The sequence below is a fragment of the Saccostrea cucullata genome, unplaced genomic scaffold, assembly GCF_032062105.1.
Source record: "Saccostrea cucullata isolate Sc308-1 unplaced genomic scaffold, CSIRO_AGI_Scuc_v1 ctg9042, whole genome shotgun sequence".
Lineage (NCBI taxonomy): Eukaryota > Metazoa > Mollusca > Bivalvia > Ostreida > Ostreidae > Saccostrea > Saccostrea cuccullata.
In genome coordinates this window covers 1-23,909 of record NW_026930755.1, presented here as the reverse complement: position 1 = coordinate 23,909, position 23,909 = coordinate 1, and the positions used below count along the sequence as shown (strand labels likewise).

At 35.1% G+C, this 23,909-nt stretch overlaps 2 protein-coding genes across 2 annotated transcripts; both read right to left on the bottom strand.

The window, feature by feature from the left end:
* Positions 1 to 3,847: 3,847 nt before the first annotated feature.
* On the bottom strand, positions 3,848 to 21,843 carry LOC134229985 (SWI/SNF-related matrix-associated actin-dependent regulator of chromatin subfamily A-like protein 1). Its single transcript, XM_062711756.1, has 17 exons — positions 21,729 to 21,843; positions 19,502 to 20,282; positions 19,223 to 19,273; positions 18,575 to 18,758; positions 18,071 to 18,221; positions 17,345 to 17,506; positions 14,118 to 14,183; positions 13,045 to 13,182; positions 12,794 to 12,873; positions 12,268 to 12,400; positions 11,645 to 11,715; positions 10,512 to 10,611; positions 10,004 to 10,189; positions 9,501 to 9,601; positions 9,075 to 9,162; positions 8,661 to 8,835; positions 3,848 to 4,161 (listed from the first exon to the last, which is right to left on the bottom strand). The coding sequence occupies exons 2-17, from the start codon at positions 20,211 to 20,213 to the stop codon at positions 3,956 to 3,958; spliced, it is 2,604 nt and encodes an 867-aa protein (XP_062567740.1). The 5' UTR covers positions 20,214 to 20,282; positions 21,729 to 21,843; the 3' UTR covers positions 3,848 to 3,955.
* A 436-nt stretch (positions 21,844 to 22,279) lies between these two features.
* LOC134229986 (L-rhamnose-binding lectin CSL3-like) lies at positions 22,280 to 22,581 on the bottom strand (the record flags this gene model as incomplete). Its single annotated transcript, XM_062711757.1, has 1 exon — positions 22,280 to 22,581. A coding segment is annotated over one exon (302 nt), but the record flags the coding sequence as incomplete, so codon positions are not given.
* Between the last annotated feature and the right edge of the window lie 1,328 nt (positions 22,582 to 23,909).

Below are 23,909 nucleotides of genomic sequence, written 5' to 3'. Positions count from 1 at the left end.
ATGCTCTTAGACTACCAGTTAGCTCCTGACAATAAACTCATTAATTTCTCTCTAATTTGACATGCAAATTTCTGCTATCAAAATTCTTCTTGACCAGTGCTTGATAATTATGCCCATGGGACAAACTGAATTCCTCTCAAAACATTAACATTTGTTAAGATTGCTGTAAAGCATATAATGAAAAAATAAGTTTTTACTTGATTTAACATTTTTAAACAAGGATACAACTATATTTTTACATTTTTTAGGATTATGAAATTTAAAATTTTAAAGACTTAGTTTTTTTAAAAAAATCACTTAAACTAAAGGTCACAGTGACCTTGAAATAGGCCGCGACACACCTTCTACCTAAGATGCATAAACTGGCCAAGTTTGATGACTCTGAGTCTAATAGTTTTCTAGTTATGGGCCGGAAAGGATTTTTCCATATTTGGCTATAACTTCTTAATTAAAGGTCAGAGCGACCTACTTTTTGTGCGCGACACACCTTCTACCCAAGACGCATCAGATGACAAAGTTTGATAATCCTAGGCCTAATAGTATTAAAGTTATGAGCCGGAAACGAAAAAGCTAACAGACGGACAGACGGACGGACACGAAGCCTATAACATAATACGTCCTGTCTGAAGACGGGCGTATAATTATATTCAGTTTATCTTTCATGAACTTGACCTTGCTTGAATGATCTTGGATTAAATCATGACAAATCCCTGTACAAGGTGAAAGTCCAGACAATGGTTTTTTTTTTTTTTTGCTTTTCTGTCAGTGAATTTGAACTTTAGGAATACCTTGGGTGAAGGTCATGGCTTACTCCAGTGTAAAAAGCAATTACAGTGAAACCTGTCTAATCCGACATGCACCGGGAGACAAATTTTGTGTCAGAATAGACAGGGTGTCAGATTGCACAGTGTTAAAAACAAGGAAAATACTAGAATGGGAATTCACAGTGTGTCGGATTATTCAGGTGTCGGATTAGACAGTTTTCACTGTAATATCTGTCCAAGTATGAGCTGCTAATGATTCTTCAGATAAAATTTTTTTTCTTTTTCTGCAAGTGACCTTCAACTTTTCAGAATGACCTTGGTTCAAAGTCAAGACACATCTATGGATGATAAGCACTCACTGCACTTAAAACATAAATAAACCCCAAATAGAAAATATAATACATTTGGAGAGGAGGCCAGAATATTTTTTCCATGTCTGTTTTTAAGTTTGTTAAAATGTATCCTTTATACTCAAGAAATACCCTCTGCCAATTTTGAAAGACAAGAGGCCCACGGGCCTTATAGGTCACCTGAGGATCATGTAACAACTTTTGACAATTGAATTTATTTCGTGTTTTAAACCAGAGGCCATGAAATTCATAATTTTGAAAAAGGCACTATTGCTTATCATAATTATAACTTAGCATGCTTTTTCTAGTTACTTAATACCCAGACGTAGATCAGAGTAACAAAGAGAAAATCATTTTCACTTTATAACCAGTTATGCACCTCATCCCAAAAGAACCACTAACCCTGGGGCCATTTATTTCAAAATGTTGGAAATTTTATCATAAATTTTATTTCATAATAAATAGTTGATTAATACTAAAAAGCAGATTTTAAAGCATTAATTTATTTTCAGACTATGTAAACCCCCCATACCCCTGACCCAGGGGGGGGGGGGGGCATGAAACTAACCGTTTTGCTAGATGCACCTTTTTTCATCAAAAATATATACATACAACTTATACTTAGATCATTGGCATAATTTAATACCCTGGGGCAAAAGAAAAGATTTTCAAAGAATTAATGTATTTTCACTATATAATCAAAAGAGCCCCCCCCCCCCCTTCCCTAAAGCAAATGGCAAAACCACTGACACAGGGGACGTAAAAATTCACAAATTTGGTTGAGGCGCCATTCTTGCTCATCATAACTATGTACTTTATGTTGTTTATTTAATATCCAGAAGCAGAAAAGAAGATTTTTAAAGAATAAATGCATTTTCATAATATAACCAATAGAGCTCAGCCTTAACACCAGAACCTCGACCCTGGGGCCATAAAATTCAAAATTGTGAAAGAGGCACTCTTCGTCATCATAACTATGTACTAAGTTAGTTTATTTAATACACAGGAACAGAGAAGAAGATTTTAAAAGAATTAATGCAATTTCACTATATAATTAATAGAGCCCCACCCTAGCACTAGAACCGCTGACCCTGGGGCCATAAAATTCACAAATCTGAATGAGGCACTCTTGCTCATCATAACTATGTACTTAGTTTGTTTATTTGATACCCAGGAGCAGAGGAAAAGATTTTCCAAGAATTTATGTATTTTCATTATATAATCAATAGAGCTCCGCCCCAGCACTAGAACCCCTGACCCTGGGGCCATAAAATTCACAATTCTGGATGAGGCATTGTTGCTTATCATAACTATGTACTTAGTTTGTTTATTTGATGACCAGGAGCAGAGAAGAAGATTTTCAAAGAATTAATGCATTTTCACTATATAATTAATAGAGCTTGCCCTAACATCAGAACCCCTGACCCTGGGGCCATAAAATTCACAAATCTGAAAGAGGCACTCTCAGACCTGTTTACCCTTATCGTCGTCTCTCAGTATTTTTGATTAGATTTGTCCGTGAGATTTAACATTTGCCAGTAAGATTTCGTTGTCCATTGGTTTTACGTATATAAATAGAAAACGACTGCTTGTTGATAACTTGAACATGGTTAAATAACATGTTCTTTGTCATTTTTAAACCACAATATGTTTAACAACTCAAAATCACTGATGTGCTTGAAATTTTTTTTGTTGTGATAACATGTAAAAGGCGTGAAACTGAGACAGATCAAAACGATGATTGATTAATTGTATAATGACTTTCTCAAGATTTTTTTAACCACCTGCCGGTGGAGCTGCAAATTTTGTACATAACGCAGTACTTAAGGCCATCGAGCAGGGAAGGGTCTGTTTCGTGCTAGCACCTACTGCGGATGATATGGTCTGATCTGAAGGACCGGTATCCAGGTCGCACAAGTAGGAATCGAACCCTCGACGTAAGGAGCAAGTCCTTACTGGGCAGGTACTCTAACCAATGCGCCACGCGAGCGACCAGATCATAACGATTGATTGTCAATGATTGTTGTTGATTTCAGCAAAGTCGACATTCTATCAGCCATATTTCAACAGATCATAATGAAAACTAACTGCTATATCCCAAACAAACGTATTTCCGTATTTTCATAACAGCAAAACGTGAGACGTATTTTCGATTATATACCCGTAAAAAATACGGCGAAATCGTAAGAGTAAACAGCTCTGCACTCTTGCTCATCATAACTATGTACTTAGTTTGTTTATTTGATACCCAGGAGCAGAGAAGAAGATTTTCAAAGAATTAATGCAATTTCACTATATAATCAATAGAGCCCTGCCCTAGCACTAGAACCCCGACCCTGGGGCCATGAATTTCACAAATTTGGTAGAGGACTCAATACTGATTACAGTCATACCAACAGTTTGACTGCTTGATGTCCAGGAGTAAAGAAGAAGATTTTTAAAGATTGCATTAATTTTAGTGGTTTTGGCCCCACCCCCAAGGCCCCAGGGGGGTAGGGACCATGAAATTCAAAATTTTTGTTCCCCTTCACCCATAGATGCTGTATGCCAAAATTGGTTGAAATAGGTTCAGTGGTTTCAGAGAAGAAGCTGAAAATGTTCAAATGTTAACACACGACATACGACGCACGACGACGGACGAAAACCGAGAGCAATAGGTCACCTGAGTTTACTGAGGTGACTTAAAAAAAAAATGCACTGCGTTTCTGAATAAGTTAACACTGTTAAAATTTAAATATATAAGAAAGAACTGTAATAAATTTGATAGCCATGTGATCTTTAAATGCATAAATACAAATGAAAATGACATGCATTAACTTTTATTCACAACACCTTCCCAGGTCAACATTTTAATTTCTTATTTTTGGGTTCATCCATTTCCTCTAACCATTCATCATCATCAAATAAAAGATCGTCTTCAATATTGTCTATCACAGAGTCCTTAGAAACAGAAGACGTTCCTGGTTTGGAATCTGAACTGTCTTTTTTAGCACCAAAGTAATTAAATAAGGACTGCTCTGATTTGGGCTTCACTGGCTTAACTGACACTGAAAAAAAAACATTCAAATAATTCAAGAACAAAACATTTTTTTATCTAATATAATGAATTTCCACAATTTTGTTTTTTGGAAAGTGAGAAAAAAAAACTGCAAAATAAAATTAACTGCAGAGTAGCTTTATCTTAACAAGAGGCCCACGGGCCTTATAGGTCACCTGAGCATAATGCAACAACTTTCCAGTTACAGTGTACTGAATTTGATTCATGTTTTAAGCCAGATGCTATATGGCATTCACAATTTTGAAAGGGCACCATTGATCATCATAACAATAAACTTAGCAGTTGCTTAGCTTGGTTACTAAATACCCATACGCAGGGTAGGGGAACAAAAATGCACTCCAACTAATCAGTAATATTCATCAATAATCAGTAGTGCCCCTAACACTCTGACATAAACCCCTGACCCTAGGTTGCACAAATTTTTAAAAGGCACCCTTAAAATTGCCTATCAAAAAGTAAATAAATGTTTTATAAATACAAAGGACCAGATTTCAAACAATTAATTCATTTTCAGTATATAAGTAGAGCCCCCCCCCCACCCCACCCCTGACCCTGGGGCCTTGAAATTCACAATTCTGCAAGATTAGGGCCCTTGCTCATCATAACTATATAGGTAGTTCATCTGCTTCATACCCAGAGACAGACAATAAAATTTTCAAATATTTAATGTATTTTCACTATATAATCAATAGAGCCCCACCCTAACACCAGAACCCCAGACCCTGGGGCAATGAAATTCATAATTTTAGAAGAGGCATTCTTGCTCATCATAACTATGCACTTACTTAGTTTATTTAATACCTAGGAGCAGAGAAGAAGATTTTCAAAGAATTTATGTATTTTCACTTTATAATCAATAAAGCCCCCCCCCCCCCCCCCCCCCCCCCCCGCACCAGAAACATTGACGCTGGGGCCATAAAATTCACAATTTTTGTAGAGGCACTCTTGCTCATCATAACTATGCACTTAGTTAGTTTATTTAATACCTAGGAGCAGAGAAGAAGATTTTCAAAGAATTCATGTATTTTCACCATATGATCAATAGAGCCCCCCCCCCCCCCCAACACCAGAACCCTTGACCCTGGGGCCATAAAATTCACAATTTTGGTTGAGGCACTCTTGCTCATCATCACTATGCACTTAGTTAATTTATTTAATACCTAGGAGCAGAGAAGAAGATTTTCAAAGAATTCATGTAATTTCACTATATATTCAATAGAGCCCCCCCCCAACACCAGAACCCTTGATGATAGGGCCATTAAATTCACAATTTTGGTTGAGGCACACTTGCTCATCATAACTATGCACTTAGTTAGTTTATATAATACCTAGGAGCAGAGAAGAAGATTTTCAAGGAATTCACATATTTTCACTATATAATCAATAGAGCCCCTCCCCCCCCCCACACCAGAACCCTTGACCCTGGGGCCATCAAATTCACAATCTTGGTTGAGGAACACTTGCTTATCATAACTATGTACTTAGTTATTTTATTTAATACCTAGGAGCAGAGAAGAAGATTTTCAAAGAATTCATGTATTTTCACTTTATGAACAATAAAGTCCTCCCCCCCTCCCCACCAGAACCATTGATGCTGGGGACATAAAATTCACAATTTTTGTAGAGGCACTCTTGCTCATCATAACTATGCACTTAGTTAGTTTATTTAATATCTAGGAGCAGAGAAGATTTTCAAAGAATTCATGTAATTTCACTATATAATCAATAGAGCCCCCTCCCCCAACACCAGAACCCTTGACCCTGGGGCCATAAAATTCACAATTTTGGTAGAGGCACTCTTGCTCATCATAACTATTTACTTACTTGGTTTATTTAATACCCAGGGGCAGAGAAGAAGATTTTCAAAGAAATCATGTATTTTTACTATATAATCAATAGAGCCCCACCCTAACACCAGAACCCCTGACCCTGGGGCCATAAAATTCACAATTTGGTAGAGGCACTCTTGCTCATCATAACTATGTACTTAGTTGGTTTTTTTAATATCCAGGAGCAGAGAAGATTTTCAAAGAAATAATGCATTTTCACTATATACTTATTTAGCCCCGCCCTAGCACTAGAACCCCTGACCCCAGGGTCATGAATTTCACAATTTCGGTAGAGGACTCAATGCTGATTACAAATACAGTACCGACCAGACCCAACCTGACACCAAAGCAGTCCCAGAAAGCAGTCCCCGGGACTGCTTTGGGACCGCTCTGGGACTGCTGTGGGACTGCTCTGGGACCGCTATGGGACTGCTCTGGGACTGCTATGAAAAGCAGTCCCAGCAGTCCCAGCTGCCCCTGGGACTGCTTTCTGGGACTGCTTTGTTCACTCATGTGTGAAAAAGGTTCTGAGTGACATGATAGCTCCGCCCCTTGTGTATTCTGAATTTGCAGGCTGCCTGTTGTTTTGTTTACTTGCAGCAGAGAGGAGTTTAAACTGTTTTAATTAATAAGCAAGGATTTCTTACATTCTTTTAATAAGTAGAGATTATTACAGTTAATTCATATTTTCAGGGACTGTATACTTACGGTACACAAATTAATGTGTACTAAGAATAAATCAAAAAAAAAATAAAGTTGATAAATAAGGAATTCATGAGAAAATTTTTATCCCTAAATATAAACTACAAGTTCATGAGAAGAAATAGCTACATGTGGGCCTTTTTTAATTATTTAATGTTAAATTTTAATACGTACTCAAAATTTGCATTGGTACTATAAAAAAATAATCATTACAGTTAGATATAAGATTTTTTAAAAATGCTACACATTTTATAAGGACCACGCTAAAAAAAGAGTATTCCATGTAAACCTCAAAGAAAACCCAATAATTTATTAAATGACCATGAAATAAAATTATTCTACCTTTCTCCCGTAACATAAACTATGTGAATAATCATTAGGGAATTAATGAATAACCGGTAGCTTTTAATTAATAAACAAGTTATTAAAAGAGTATACTTATTTTTAAAATAAAAATGAAAATACTGGGAATTGTGATTTATTTCTCTTTTGTTTTGCTAGTGTTTACCTGGCCGATTTAATGGTTCTAAGATGGTATCAACACCCATTGTTTCAATCGCCTTTGGGCAGAAAAATCGATACATGTGATTTGGGTATTTGTATCAGTGTTACACATCATTGAACATGCTGGTAAACAATGACCCTAACTTCAATTTATCTAATGCGAAAAAAATGTGATAAATGAAATGTGTATAATTTTCTTTCGGGATTAATTAATTTTGAACATAATCTGAAGCTTCCATTCTGGTGATTTACAGATGTACACTCTAACATTTACAAATAAAACACTAAAACTGAATTTTATAGAACTAGGCATTAATGATAATTAAACTGACATGTCAGTAAAATAATCATGACTGAAAAATAATACTTGGCAAAATTAGCAAAGATCGAATTTTTTTAAAAGCCCCAATACTTAAGAAAACTCTAACTTTAAAATATCCCGATACTAAGTCAAAATTGGCCATATAATAATAAGATCTATTCAAAGCCTCTTCTGGTGGAAAATAATTAATTCATGTTTAATTTTCTTTATAAAAAAATTAATATGGGAACAAGTATCAATCACAGAAGAATTATTAATATACCAAAGAATTGTGTAAAATATTCATGTTCAGTGTTATTGATATGTATATACATGTAAATGTGAAAGCCTTCTTCCTCCAATAAATATTAAATTATTTCAATTTTTATGCGCGTACATGTTCTGTTCATAAATGACCTTCGCGTACATGTAAGGATTCCTGGCCAACTACCCAGAATCAATTTCTATTGCCTTTTATAGTTCCATTGTTTATTGGAAATCTCATTTCTGAGTTAGCTCCGCCCATTAAATTAATAAACCCCGCCCACTGGGACTGCTGGGACTGCTTTCTGGGACTGCTGGGACTGCTCTCTGGGACCGCTGGGACTGCTGGGACCGCTCTGGGACTGCTGTGGGACCGCCCTGGGACCGCTGTGGGACTGCTCTGGGACCGCTGTGGGACTGCTTTAGCAGTCCCAGAAAGCAGTCCCCGGGACTGCTCTGGGACTGCTTTGTGTCAGGTTGGGTCTGGTCGGTACTGTATGCAAATAGTTTGACTGCTTGATGTCCAGGAGTAAAGAAGAAGATTTTTAAAGATTGCATTAATTTTAGTGGTTTTGGCCCCACCCCTCAGGCCCCAGGGGGGCAGAGATCATGAAATTCACAATTTTTGTCCCCCTTCACCCATAGATGCTTTGTGCCAAATTTGGTTAAAATTGGTTCAGTGGTTGCAGAGAAGAAGCTGAAAATGTTCAAATGTTAACACACGACGCACGACGACAGACGAAAACGGATAGCAATAGGTCACCCGAGTTTACTCAGGTGACCTAAAAATGTTGATCTGTGCAAAAAATGTAAAATTTGTTCAGACAGTCTGACATCTTATTAGAATAATACCATTACCAATCGACAGTTAGAATTACTTTCACCTACATTTAGAGTCTCTTGAGTTTTGATTGGTCAGTTTCTGATTTGTTTCTTGATTTTTATTGGATGATTTTTCATCCGCAGGTTTTGATTGGTTGTCTTCTTCAAGTGATGTCTCCAGAACACTCTCCTCCATAAAACTCTCCTCAAAGAACTGCATCAAGTCTGTCTGTTTGGAATCCTGCAAAATTAATATGTACATTCCAACTGTGTTTACACACCAAGAACATGACAAAATTTAAATCACAAGAAATGAGAGAACATTTTCTCAACAAAGTTATGGTTAGCTCAGGTGCTTTTTTTCAGGTTTTACTTCAACTATAATTTTCCTTATTTATACAGTTAAAGTTTTAATGTAATGTTATTACATGTAAAGTATAACAGTGCTTGCTTTATGTAATTATTTGATGTAATTATTACAGTTATATGTTTGGTGTCTGCAGCAGAGAAGTCTTCTTTACTGAGCCCTGCCTTGCTCAGCACTTCTAATTTCTTTTGCACAAGTGGCCTAATAATAAAAGAAACAGATTCTGTGAACACCATACCTCAAGTAGCAATATCCCCCTTCCCAAAAATAACAATCATTTTTGTAATGCACACATAACACTGATAGTAATAAACTGCACATGTATGTACACCAACAAAGTCAATGTAAAGCATAAATAAACATAAACCCTTAAATGAGCTCTGAAATTTCATTTTGAAATAGTGTAAGTCCTTAAACCCATTACAAAATTAGGGGGCTTATACATTTACATTCTGGTACACTTTATATATTTATATCAATTCCAATTTTGCAAAGAATAAATTACTGGGATGGAAGATAAGCTTTATATGAATAGTTACCAGACGTGGTCATCAGCAGTCCCCCTGGCCACCAGATAGTGGACATTGACCATGTCTCTTTGTCCCATCCTGTGTGCCCTGTCCTCAGCCTGCACCAAAATCTGTGACCCAAACAATATTAATACAGTAAGATGATCTAGATATCATTGCTTCCATGGATATTTGCCAGACTTAACAAAATTCTAGATTACACAACATAAAGAATGTCAGAGTTTACTAAAGGGTATTTAAAGTTTACATTGTAATAGACAAGAACATCTTAATTAAACAAGTTTCACCATAATGAATTACATGGAATGCCATTGCATTTTTAAAATGCAGTTAATTAATAATGCAATAAGATCTTTCTAGTCAAATAGATTTATTTAATATTGTGAAATCACTTAGCTGAACCAGGATCACCATTTTTGTACCATAAAATTAAACAAATTCACAGAAAAAAGGGTTTTATGGACATTTAACATATTCAGCTGGACTTAAAATAATAAAATAGCACAATTTACCCCAGGGTTCCAGAAAAGTTCTCCAAACACCACAAGACTTGCAGCTGACAGGTTAAGACCAGCATTGGCAGCACAAATAGACAAAATGGCTACTCGAATTGAGTCCTTTGTCTGAAATTTCTTACAGAAGAAGTTTCTTTGTTCTGGCGTGGTTTTTCCATCAATTCTGATGTAACCTTTCTCTATCTGCCAAAATATAAATGTTAACAAAGATAAAAATAACATTTGCAATTTTATAAATTAGACTCCTATTTTAATATCTGATGCCTTTTAAATATTTCACATGGAGATAATTCAGCAGACAACAAAATGTAAGGTTTTTTAAGACACTGTACTGTTCAAAGTAAAATAAATGTCCTCATATAAATATTTTGGGAGCTAAGAAGAAACTGTACTGTTCAGACAAAGTATAAATAAATGTCATGATATAAAACAAATTTTTTGCGGAAGTTGTTGCCACCTCCCCTTTTTTTATTAAGTATTTACATATTCCCTTGTGTATTTTCACCTTTGATTCCACAGCGGTTTCTATGGCATCCAAAACTTCCTGGTGATGAGCAAAGATCAAAAACTTTTTGTCTGAATCCAACAAGTCCAAAACATAGTCTCTGTAAATAAGGAAACAAATTATCATTCAATTTAAAACCCTTTCTGAGATAACTACAAGGCTTTATTAGTTATCCAGGTTCAATCAAGGGTGTACGGGGATTTACCCCAGGTTTTATTCCCTACACCCTAAGGCCAAAGGGTGTATGGAATACAACCTGTGGTAATTCAAGGTTCACCCTTGATAGGACCTGGATAACGAATTTATTTCCCATGTACCCAAATAATTCTTCATAAAACTCTGTATCAAACTATCGATGTATGATTTACAACGTCCTACAGTGTATATAGTGACGTCATGTTATTTGGTTGTTATCATAGAGAAAGTATGCATTGTGACGTCACATTTTATTTACACCCGATTTAAGTCGGGTTCACTGATATTTACATCCGACTTTGTAACCAATCAAAGCTCGTGTTACAAGCTACACAGGAAATAATGTGTTTTACTCTAGAAGGGCTGCAGAGCAAAAAAATTATCCTAACGTCGCAGGTTTCAATCCCCAAGGATGCCAAAAGATAAAAAATATTTCTGTTTCCTAGCCAAAATTGGTTAAAATTGCATCCGCTGTTCCAGGGATGAAGATGTTGATGGACGTTGAAAGATTAAAACAAATAGCATCAGGTCACTCTAGTCACTCTCATGACCTTAAAAAGGTCATCTGACATTTCATTCAATAGAATAACTTGAAATATTTACTTTTTACTTTTGCCTGAGAGTAGTGCTGCAGTAAGAGCATTTGATCAAGTCGCAAAGCAAGAGGTTTGGTCCTTATGGAGCAGGTTCAAATCCCATTGTGAGATGTGGAGACTGGTCCTTTGAATCAGACAGTATAAACAGATGTCCCTTGTCCTAGTAGGTGCTGGCACAAAAAACACTCCTAACTGCTCAATGGAACCAAGTGCTATTTTAGCTTACGTCAAAATTTGCAGCTCTCCACCAGCAAGTGGTGGCATCTCCATATGAGTGAAAAATTCTCAGGAGGGAATTTACATACAAACAACTTTTGCCTGCATATAGAGATCAGATCTTACTTGATAGCTTTAATTTTGGCTGCCCCTGTATGATGGAAATACTCCAAAAGAGCTCCTCTTCTTTCCATTCCCTGTATAAAAATTATAACATAATGAAAACATATTCATTGTCTCATTTGAGTATTAAAAGGTGATACATACATGTATGTAGGATAGCGCAATGGCAAATGCTTATAATAATGGGAGACCAGAAGTTTCTGTCCAGACTGTAGCTCTACTTTGGACTTATAGGAAGAGAAAAGTAGCAGTTGGGACTTGAAACTGGTCTCTGGCCTGTAGAGCTAAAAACAAGCATTCAATGTAGCCTTGTACAGGCGCGTAGCATCGTTTTTGAAAGTGGGGGGGGGGGGCCAACCAGAGAAATTTTTTTTATCTTACCTGTAAAAGTTGACAAACAAAAAAAAAAACTTTTTTCTAGGCCAACTTCCTTTCACTTCCAATTTTTTTGCACATACCACTATATTTTCCTTCATATCATTATACTGTGGTAAGAAGTGGGGGGGGCCAAACAACCTTACAATGGACATTTTCAATAGTAAAGGTAAAGTTGGGAAAAAAAGTGGGGGGGGGGGGGGTAGGCCCCCCTGTTGCTACGCCCCTGTTGTAATGAATATTTATATTACTTTGAGAGATTTGAGCTCCATGGTCTTGCTCTGTTGCTCCATTTGTTTGGTGGTCTTTACGGACCCGGGATCTAACAGCACCATCTGTCTCACCTTGTCTGGTAACTGGGTCAGCACATCCTTCTTCAATCTCCTGAAACACACCCAAGAACATAAAAATCTAATGCAAAACTGTATTTTAGCAATCTCAGCACCCTTGCTTATAATGCCTAAATTACATCCTTGCCAAGAATTCTGCTTATAAGGTATTTTACTAAGTAAATATACTGTAAACCAACTTTTATTCGCGACGACTTTATTTCGCGATTTACCGGGGGTAAACTAGTTTGTGACGATTAATTTTCGCGATCAAGCCGATTTTGGATATGTTGTTAATAGGCATATAGACTTTGGATCTGTTCGCGGTAAAAAAAATTCGCGATGACGAAACTCTTGCGAACTTCGCGAAAATTTCTCGCAAGCGAATAAAAGTTGGTTTACAGTACCTATACCATTCTTTTAAAATAAGACATCATTCTAGACTGACCTGATCATAATGCTTTCTTCCAACAGAATTTGTAGCTCCTCCATGTTGGAAGATCCCGAGAAATCCCAACCCCAAGGATTCTGAAAATAAAGACAATAGTAGAGTCAATACTTTCCTCTCGCCTTACTTTTTAATGTATCCTATAAAATATCCAATTTCTATTAATTTAAATATTAAATTTTTTAAAAAAATTTCACTTAGAATAAGTATCATTTATGATAATTAAGCTACAGCTAAAATTTACTACCCACCTTTTTCCCATCACAGTAGCGAACCCCAAAATCCTGGTACTGAAACATATAGGGCTTGATTGCACAGATCTGGGTGTAAAGTTCCTGGGGCCGAGATAGTGCAGGAGTTCCACTCAAAAGGATCACACGTTTAGAGGCCTACAATAAAAAGTAATAAATCAACAATGAAATTGAATTAAATGTCATTTTTATACATTTAAGTATAAATTCATGCCTATTAATACATTATGCAGCAGAGCTCCAGGAATCTAAAGTTGAGTTCTTTTTGCAAAGTAAAGACACAACTTTATTACATTTTTAACCATGAAATACTGTAATTTATTCATTGAATAAAAATGATATCCTGTCACGGTGTGAAAGGATATCAAAATGATATCTTGTTACATTGTGACGAATATCAAAAGTGCGGGAAAACTCTTGATTTCCCTTCCCATAACGAAGATTGTTTTAATAAAAATCTTCCTTGACCTAATATAAGACAGGTGGAAATAAAGAAACCATTCTGACAGCGAATAAAAGTGTCAAAATTACGAAAAATATGTTGCTAAATCCATGTTTACAGTATTTTCACCTCACATAGCTATGACGTCTCAACCGCTCAACTATGACATCACGAGCCTACAGTATAACAAAAAGACAGAGGCAAAGGAAAAATTAAAGATTTTTTTTTTAACGTAATAAACAGAAAATTCAGTGTTTTGTAGTTGAATATGACAGGATTTTTTGATATTTTCACTCGTGCTTCGCACTCGTGAAAATATCAAGAATCCTGTCCCACTTGCGAAATAAATTCCATATTCAACTACAAAACATTGAATATCCTCTATTATTTTCATACCTTTCAAAAAAGCAAGAGAATTTCAAAAATCTGAAAAATTCATAAACCCAGAAATTTCTTTCCAGAACACATGTTTCAGAATTACAAAGGCTCCACTGAAACACAGTTTTGATGTCACAACGAAGCTACTGAGATGTAAATTAATGAAAATGTATTGATATAAAAGGACAGCTTGAAACAAGTTTTACAGTAAGAGAACTGAGAAGGTTTACTCTGCACTTTTTATTAAACCTACCTTAAGAATTGGCATGGCTGCTTTACATCTTGCTGTTTTGAAATTCTTTAACAAGTGGCATTCATCCTAATTAAGACATGTAAAAATGCAAATGAATTCATAATAAAGTTATATTTCAATAATATACTTTGAAAGTAAACGTGTATTTGAATCTGAATGAATTATGCATTTTAATAAGGCTACAGTATAAATTACCAAAATCCATTTTACTTCAATTTAGTTTTGGTCCATGAATGTATTCGTTTGTAATTAAGAGTTATTGCCCTTTATCCAGAGTGCAGCATATTATTATACATGTACACAGTCACGTAAGTCATCAAGTTGAATTTTCTGTTGTGACCTGTACAATTTTTTTTTTTTTTTTTTGCATTTTACATATGTACACTTTTATTGCAGATTTATGTGTGCATGTTAATGATATTCAAGGCTATGAAGTTAGCAATGTGCTAAAATAATCGTCATATTGCAATTTAACTTGTTAAGCTAACAGCACATCGAAAGTCCCCTACTTACACTAAATTTGTAATGTAGCATTTTATGCTTTAAATGATTAAAAAATACATGTACATTTAAATGAGCTAGAATTCAATAAGGGAAATGTTTAAAGGTCAAATATCAAGGAAATAGATATACTTGTATATAATATATGTTGTAAACAATGGTTAAAAAGAAGGAATTACAAATTTCATTTAATTTTAAACCTCGTTGTTTTCTTTATTTACCTGTTCAAATATCGCTAAAAATAACGTTCGTCAATAGAGTTACTTCCCCTTTTTATGACGTCATTAGAGACACTCGACAAAATCTAGTTACATAAGTACAGTAAAAAGTGCTATTGATTATCTAAAATTATGGCAAATTTTGGGGAACAGAAATGTTGATATATCAGAGTTATGCGTAGATCTGTCTGTGAAGAATAGGCTTTGTATATTTGAGTCAAGGAAGTACGCAAATTGATTATTCTTCTTTGACCGATTCTGTTTTGTCCGAAGCCGGTAAGGGTGAAAGTGGAAATTAAAATAACACAACTGACAAGGGATCATCGCAGAAGCTAACGAATGTACATACATGTAATTTGTTTTTAATGCCTTTTACTGAGTGTGCTCAATATTTCTGCAAAAAATATTTAACTGCGGAAAATTGATTTTATGTGTTGTTTCTTATTCATCATATAGGACCAGGACTTTTACATAGTGAAAAAGTATAGAATTCTTTTTTTTACATTGCATAGCCGTTTGAACTGGGCACACGGCGATTTTTTTTATGTTAAGTGTACTATAATGAACAATGAACGGAACAACAGAAATTACGTCATCGTCGGATATATATCATCCGTGGGAATCCGAAGATGTAGCTATCACAGGTGCTTGGAACCCCCCCCCCCTCGGTTGTTCCGTACCCCATTGGGTTTTTTTACTTTAAAATAATATTTTCCTGTGATATATTCATAAAGTATTACAACCTAAAAATCCAAAATTTAAGGGGAAAGAAGGCTAGTTTAAGCCTTTTATAAATTCATACCCTCTGATACTAAAACAGAACGTTCTATGTAGTATCAGAGGGTATGAATTTTCCCCGTCCCTAAGCACCTGTGGTAGCTAAACATTTGTTTGGAACCTTTTTAATTTATGCGTAACAAGTAATTTTGATTTGCCCCCCCCTCCCGAAGTAACATTTCTTTGTTGTCCCCCTCAACGAATATTAATTGCTTCATACAGGCCTGAAAATCTTTGTCACATACTAGTATTTAAACGCTTTCATTCTAAAAATATTTTAATATGCATTATTTCACCCTAATTTAGTTTAGATAAAAGAAAACAAAACTATTTTAAGTATTCATTCTGATTTCATATGCTCTTGTGGTAACTATTTCAAGACGCCAGCACAAGAGAAAATAAGTGCTGGAGGAAAACAAATCTGCGGGCAGAAAATTGAGGAACAATCACTTGTGTGCATGAACACTGAGGTTTTATTGTTTGAATAAATATGTAATGGAAACAATTTTAATATAAAAATTTTCTAGAAAAAGGACAACTGGAAGTAAATGAATGCATTCTTAAGTAAGTATTTTCGGAAACATATATCATGCGCGGATTTAGAGGGGGGATTTCCGGGACATACCCCATTCCAACTGAGATTTTTTTTTTTAGACACGATAACTTGGCAGATAATAAATTCCTTGTCTATTACACCACACCTTCCATTTTTTGTCAGTCAAGTTTTGGAGATTGTTCCTTCACAGTATATGAAAATAGCTAGTTTTTTTTTTACTCCAGCATGGTAGAGGTTTACGCCGAAATACATGTACTTTTGACTTGGCGCCGCGTAATGTTCAGTCATATAATTATATATACCGAGTGCATGCTCTAATGTAAAGGGCCAATCTCTAAAACTTGACAAAAGCGGAAAATAATATAAAATATCGAAGTATTGGTTTGACGGACAAGGAATTCAGGTATATTTTGCTTAGTTTTATTTTCAGTAGGGGGGAAGGGGCAAAGTACATGAACCAATCGTCAGGTACTTGTGATCTTGTTGAGTACTGTAACAAGAATTCAAGAAAAAAAAACTTTCCCTAAAATCTGTATTGTGGCTATAAATACCTAAACTGTCAAATTGAAAAATGCAATTTAAATTTGAAATAAAACCAAGAAATTCGTGAGATAATTTATAATTTATTAAAATGTAGCCTAAACTGGTCTATGTAAAATGTCGCACATATTTATAGTGTTTCGTGTTTACTGGGCTCAAAACCATCTCTTTTTAAATGGAATGTCCATATTTCCCTCAATTTCAGGTGCGTAAGAATTTAAATATACGCTCATGTCTTGTTCCGATTTATTGGTACAGTTAAAAGCCCACATGGCAACATCTCGCAAACAATAATGTTCCAAACACGGCAATATAGCATGCACTTCCTATCTCACGCTGTCTCTGATGACGTCACGCAACAAGGGAGATAAGCGATTTACAATAAATGATCCACTTGTCACACAGGTAAGTTTAAACGACTATTAGTGATGGAAATTAGTGACAAAAAAATAAATAGACCCCAGAATGTCATTCACATTGCTCCAGAGGCTGAAAATAATGAATAATTATGAATTTTCACAAAAATATTATACTTGACCTTTAAATTGTACTTATACCAACTTTCAAACTGAGTGTAAAATTTCATATCATCACACGATTTAACCTAAAATAGTTTTCCATCTTGAGATATTTACCATGATGACAACATTGAAGTTCTTCTCTAGGAGTTCCTTGGCTTTCTTGGCCATGAGTTCGTAACTAAGGATGCAGACCTTGTGACCTGATAGGCTACATTTCCCTGTCATGGCAACGTAAACTTCCTGTGGATCCAGACTGGGTACCCAGCGCTCTAGTTGCTAAAATTATAAAAAGCAAATTACAAAGAAGTGTAACAGATTTAAGGAGATTTTTTTCCCTCAATGCGTAATTACCATTTAAAAATTATTTTTTTAGTTTTATAAAAAGTAAAAAAAAAATAATTGTTTTAAAGCACACAACTCAATGTACTAAGATAGGTATTTTCAGTCTGTGTTTATATCAACATATTTCAAATGGACCTTGGATCTTTCGAAAGAATATTAGTTCAATTAATTTGGGGCTTGATTATGACATTTTGGAATGCACTTATGCACTTGGAGAAAAAGTGTGAAAAAACAAAACTACACCTGCTCTAGCAAGACTTTCAGCTCAGAGATTAGGAAAATCATTGCTATTACAAATACTACAGCTAATTAACAGAAGATCTCAAAATATATGATTATATGATCCTTTGTATGGACATGACACCTCTAGAATTATCGCTAGGGAACACAATTTCAGACTTCTCTTTTTTTTTTTAGAGCAAATTGTTTTGTTCCAGCTATATCAAATACAAATTCAGCCAAAGTAACATTGATGATCCACACAGAACAGCCACATACCTGAGCCCAGTCAAATCTGACGGAGGAGGGAACCACAATGAGGAGGGGCCACTCATTCCTATAGTAACACGCTAAACAGATCGCCTGGATCGTCTTACCCAAACCCATGTCATCAGCTATCAGAACTCGACCTTGTTTGTGGACTCCAAAACTGAAAAAGGTCAAAATTTCAAACTTCCTGATTAAAGAAAAGATTGATCTGATACATTTACATGTTCTTATTACTGTGAATTAAGGCATGACTTGTCCGTAAGTTGTTGCCAAAATTTCAGTTGTATTTTTGGTGGTTTTTTTTTTCATAAAATAACCTTTATCATTGATAGATTGACCTCAGAATTTATATAGGACTGGTGTTTGTTTATCTGAACTTCTTTCCTCTTCAAGGGTGGGCCTTAAGGGTATTGAAGAAAATACATATCCACTAAAAATAATTGATGTATTGGACAGAAAAATAACATATTCTGGTACTGACTTAAAAAAAATCAAATTCTTTGAAATACATACTTAACACCTTCTCTCTGGAAAGGCAGTAAAGAGTTGACGAGACTTTGATCCAGATTGTCCAGATTGGCAGTTGGGATTTCTCTGTCGGGGTAGATGCCCTTAAGTTGCTGCTGGAAGGTTGAGAGTATGGCCTGAGGAAGGGTAACTAGCTTGACCTGAGGACTCATGGACCTCATCGCTGCAACTATAAAACACAGGGACGTGAAGCAAAATTTTAAATATGACAAAGGGAGATGCCAAAAACAAAATACAGATTTTGCTTGTCATGTGTAGTCCATCGTTACAGTAAATATTTACTTTTCGTACCTTGATTTTAAATGTAATGTGTACACAAAAATCATGTACATGCAATCCAAATATACATGTACATACATGAATGTTCATAGGTAACTTTCAATAACCATGATAACCATTAGCCATGATCACATTGTTTATATCAAACAAAATTGCTGGTAGGATGTTTTCAAATGGAACAAAGAAAATATTGATGACCAAAAGACAGAAAATGAAGTTAAAATAAAAATCCTTGAAAAGTTATTTCTGGTGGGTTAATCATGCAAGAATTTAATCCCAACCACCCACCCACCCCCCCACCCACCCCAAACTCCTAGCCTCTTTAACAAAGGTCAAGTGCTGTAAGAAACTTACCAAGCTTATGGTAATCCTCTAACTTAAAGGACCACTTCCTGGTAACAGCATCTACACAATTCAAAAAAGATTTTAATATAGATTAGAGCTACACTATATAAACCAAGATAAATTAATTCATCAAAATAATTCTTTTTCTAAGAAATTGAAAGTTTGTTGATCTTTAACCTGTAATCAAATATGTATTTCAAATGTCAGAAAAATCCTTAATATTTTCAGAAACTTTTCATTGATAATCATGATAATGCTTACTTACTTTATTTTTAATACAATACTCACCATATTTTTTGGTTGCAATGGTTTTAAACAAGTCAATGAGGGGTGGGTAATACCCTGCGGTGACCTCAAACCTCTCTCTGGAGATCAGGAGACATTTGGCAGTGGTCCCTCCCCCCAGGGTGGTCTGTGTGGATCCCCCCGACGAAGCAATACACTCTGTGATCTTGGCTAACTTTTCCTCGGAAGCATCTTGACTGGACCCTTGCGACACAGGCTTATTGAATTTCGACTGATTTCCCTGTGTCTTAAATTTATTTGCTAGTCCTGTGTTTGAGGCATTAGTCTTGTTATTGTTTGAGTCTCCAGTGTTATTAGATCTCGAGTAACTATTACATGGAATCCCACTTTTCACAGTGTTTTTATTTTGTCCTAGAGCAACGGGGTCCTTGTATGAGTCCGCTAGTCTCTGCTTAACAGAATTAGGGGCACATGTTTGTTGATTATAAAATGTACTAGATGAGCTAGTCATCTGGGATGTAGTACCGTTCCTTTCATTTCCTGTGGAATTGTTCACAGATTTAAACTGACAATCTTTCACTGGACTATGTTTTTCAGCTCGAAGAGCCAGAGCTCTTTGCCTATTCTCTTCAATTCGCTGTTTTTGATTTTGAATACCGCATTTTACTGGACTTCGTTTTTCAGCCCTTTTAGCCAGAGCTTTTCTTTTATTTTCCTCGATTCGCCTCTTTTGTTCTTCAGTTAAAGATGACATGTCTCTTTATTCAATGAAGAAATACACAAATTATTACTCCATTTCACATTTCAATAGGATAGTAGTAATCTGAAAGTACATGAAGATATGATATCCATAAGCGATAAATACACTATATCCTTAAAATTTTGAGTCTACATATAACTACATGTATGGTAAAATTGCATGAATCCCTGGATATTTCAATGGATGTGTGTTAATTACATGTATACTATTCCATGTATTCCCCCCTAAATCTACTAATTCTCAAAATTATAATGATCCAGCCCCTGTACTTATACAAAACAGTGGCATAAAAACCCTGTTTGAGGGGTAGAGTTGAGATCTGTCACAACGTATACTTGTAGCATGAGAAAATAAATAGAGGAATTTCGGATTAAAGTAGCAATATGATTAAGCTAAAGCATAAACTTCATGTGCAGAAAATTATTTCTTATCGAATTAGATATTATTTTTGTCATAACTACCATTAAAATGAAGAAGAACTTTTATCACTTTCCTTGCTTGAAACAGTCCAGTCCAATACGAAAAATCGTAATATTACTAAAATTCGTAATATAAGCAATTTCTAACTCTTCTAAGAGTTACTTCCCTTTTTTCTGATACAACCTCTTTGTTATGTTTCATCAGAGATTATTGGTCTCTTGTTTCATCATTATGATATCGTGGATATGTTTGGTTAGTGTATTTTCTTTGTTTTGGTACATTTGATCCAAGTGCAAGCGGATTCAGAGCATAGTGAGGGTCTTACAAGTTATCTCTCGTAAAATCTCGTTGTTTGAGATGAGGGTCTGATTTTCAGGGTAGACTTCGGGAAAAATATAGGGAATTCGGGGATTATAGACCATTGTGACAAGCTTGAGGATACATTGAAATTTTATGGAAAATTGTTCCTATCCTTGGGAAAATTCTTATATAAGAATAATAAAACAAAATGTTCACTCACCCATTACCATTCTTACTTTCTTCTTGCATTTCCATACTTTTCGATAGACGTCACTGACCAAAATGACCACGTGATACTAGTACCATTGGGGCATAATGTATTTCTGACGTCATACTTCCATAAACATCATTCAGTTTCTTTCAATGCTTTTTTTTGTCTTGCATTACGAAAACTCGTAATATAGTCTTTCTCAACTTGCTATATTACGAGTTTCCGTAATGTAACTATATTACGAAAAACAGTAATATAAGAATAATATTACGATATTTCGTAACATTACGATTTTTCGTATTGGACTGGACTGTGAAACGCTAGAAAGAACCACAGCATACTGCTGGTACCACATTGCTGATACCACAGGCACCTGAATTTTTATCAGTAAGTCGCTATAATTATAAGCCATATATCGAAAAATTCTCTCTCTATAGAGAGAGATAGAATTTTTCGATATTTGGCTCAGGTGCATGTGCTGATACATGTATGTATGTTGATCATTGATATTTCACGATTTTTGCAGTGGTTCAACATGTGCAATGTTTTTAAACTTAATTTATATCAAAGATTCTTACCAAAAATATCGTCTAAAAAGACATGTGAAAGACCTAATGGCATACAAATGTTCTCCCAGACTGCATAATAAATAAATATTTCATCGCCATTTCCCAAATTTCACTTCTGACTTCGCTCTTCAGTTTTCGAACTTTCGCGTGTAAATTAGCGGTAACAAGTTGATTCGACCTTAGTTATATTCGGTCCGTGTACGAAAAAAACTTGCTTGTCTCGCATTTAATGATTAAAAAATTTGACTTTCCATGCCGATTTTAAAACTTAAGAGAACATTATAACAACACAATAAAATTATTGATTTTTGAAACTTTGAAATAGTGTCGGTCAATAAAACGATTAGTGATTTCATATGAACGTACGTTGTGAGCGTTACATTTGTTTCTCGAGACAAATTGAAATTAAGACAACAAACTGTAGTCATTAATTCAGATATTTCTTCTATAAAAGGATTCAAAAAATGTTAAAACAAAAAAGGAAGTATGGAAAATTCACAGAAAGATGTTTTATTTAGAGATACTTCATCTCATGTTCTTACATACTGTAGATTCACTACTTAAGAACAGGTGTAAGTAACCTCAACGTATTTGTACGTTCCCACACAAGGATCCGCAGCGCCAGGAAAGTCTTGCAGTTCAGTCGGAATAGGACAGCGGGTTTCACCATCACAACTGCCGGATAACTGGTCACGCACATCTAATCGGCAGTTTGTATTGTCCAGACTTGTTCCAGTAAATGGACACACAACAGCTTCAGGTTCGGTGCGACCAAAAATGGCGGACTCAATTTTGAGTGTTTTGGGGCTTTCACAGCGGATTTCCCCGTCATCAGACTCGCAGATTATTATCGTCCTTTGTTCTTGAAAAGAACATGCAATTTAATTATCAATTAATCTTCAATTTCTAATTTAAGGTTCATTGATACTCTGTTACATGTAAGACAGATAACTCCTAAAATGATATAAATGTCTATTATTCCTTTATTGATTTACCAAGTTAAACTTTTTTTTTTTTTGTCAATTTTTTTTCAGGCAAGGTATGCTATAATTGTTTCTTTTTTTACTTTTAGAATACATTTCTTTTGGAAAATCGTTAAAGGTACTTGGACACAGATTTGAAGTTAATATTTTATCATTTTTTCTGTATAATATCACGAATTATATATTTCAATAGCATTTCACACAAAAATTAATTAAAAATCTTATTTCATTTAAAAGTTATTAAAACTTTAAATTTTTTGGCGGGTTTGATTGACACATCCTTGCACTTTCACAAATTTTAACTTTATTCTTAGTCCTTAGGAAAAGTGGCAATTTTGATGTGTTTTAATGAGAAATATCAAAACTTTTATCAAGAAAAATAATTTTATTCAGAGTAGAAATGTTAGAAAGCAAAACACCTTCACAAATATCGTCATTCCGAACTAAGAGATGCGTACAGAGTTTAGCAAATCGAGCACACTCGTGTTATGTACACAGTTTTTGTAAACAGGGCTCGAGTTCTGTTATTGTTTATATTTAGAATTCACCGGGGTGCGTTCAATCGTCACAGTCTGCTTACCACAACTGCACGGACTGACAATAGATTGTGTGTTTGTTTTGCTTTTGAACGTGTTTCAATATCTTTTAAACGAAATAAGATTTTTAATTAATTTTTATGTGAAATGCTATTAAAATATATAAGTCGTAATACTATAGAGAAAATAACAACTTCAAATCTGTGTCCAAGTACTTTTAAAGTTCAACAACATTTTATACGAACAAGCAGAGGGTTTAGGAACCTTAAATGCACTTCTCAGGTATACTTAAAGAAAAAAATAATAAACATGTACCGGTCTTATAGATTAGACTTTCCCCCTAATATCTTTCCCTGGCTCTAGAATAGACCCCCCCCCCCGGAAAACTGGCTCTATAGTAGGACCCCCGGAAAACAGGCTCTATGATTTCCCCTACGGAAATTCCACACTAGAGTCAATTTTCGGGGGGAAATCGTACTCTGTGTAGTAGTTATAGTATGCGATTTCCCCCAGAGCCAACCCCCCCCCCAATAAAATGAAATTGCTCTACTTATTTTTGAGAAGGAATGGTTGGCATGTTACAAGTGTCACTTCTTCAAAACGGCGACCACTTGTATTGAACATACGTATACGAAAAAATGAACATGAAAATTTTTAAATCTTATTATAAA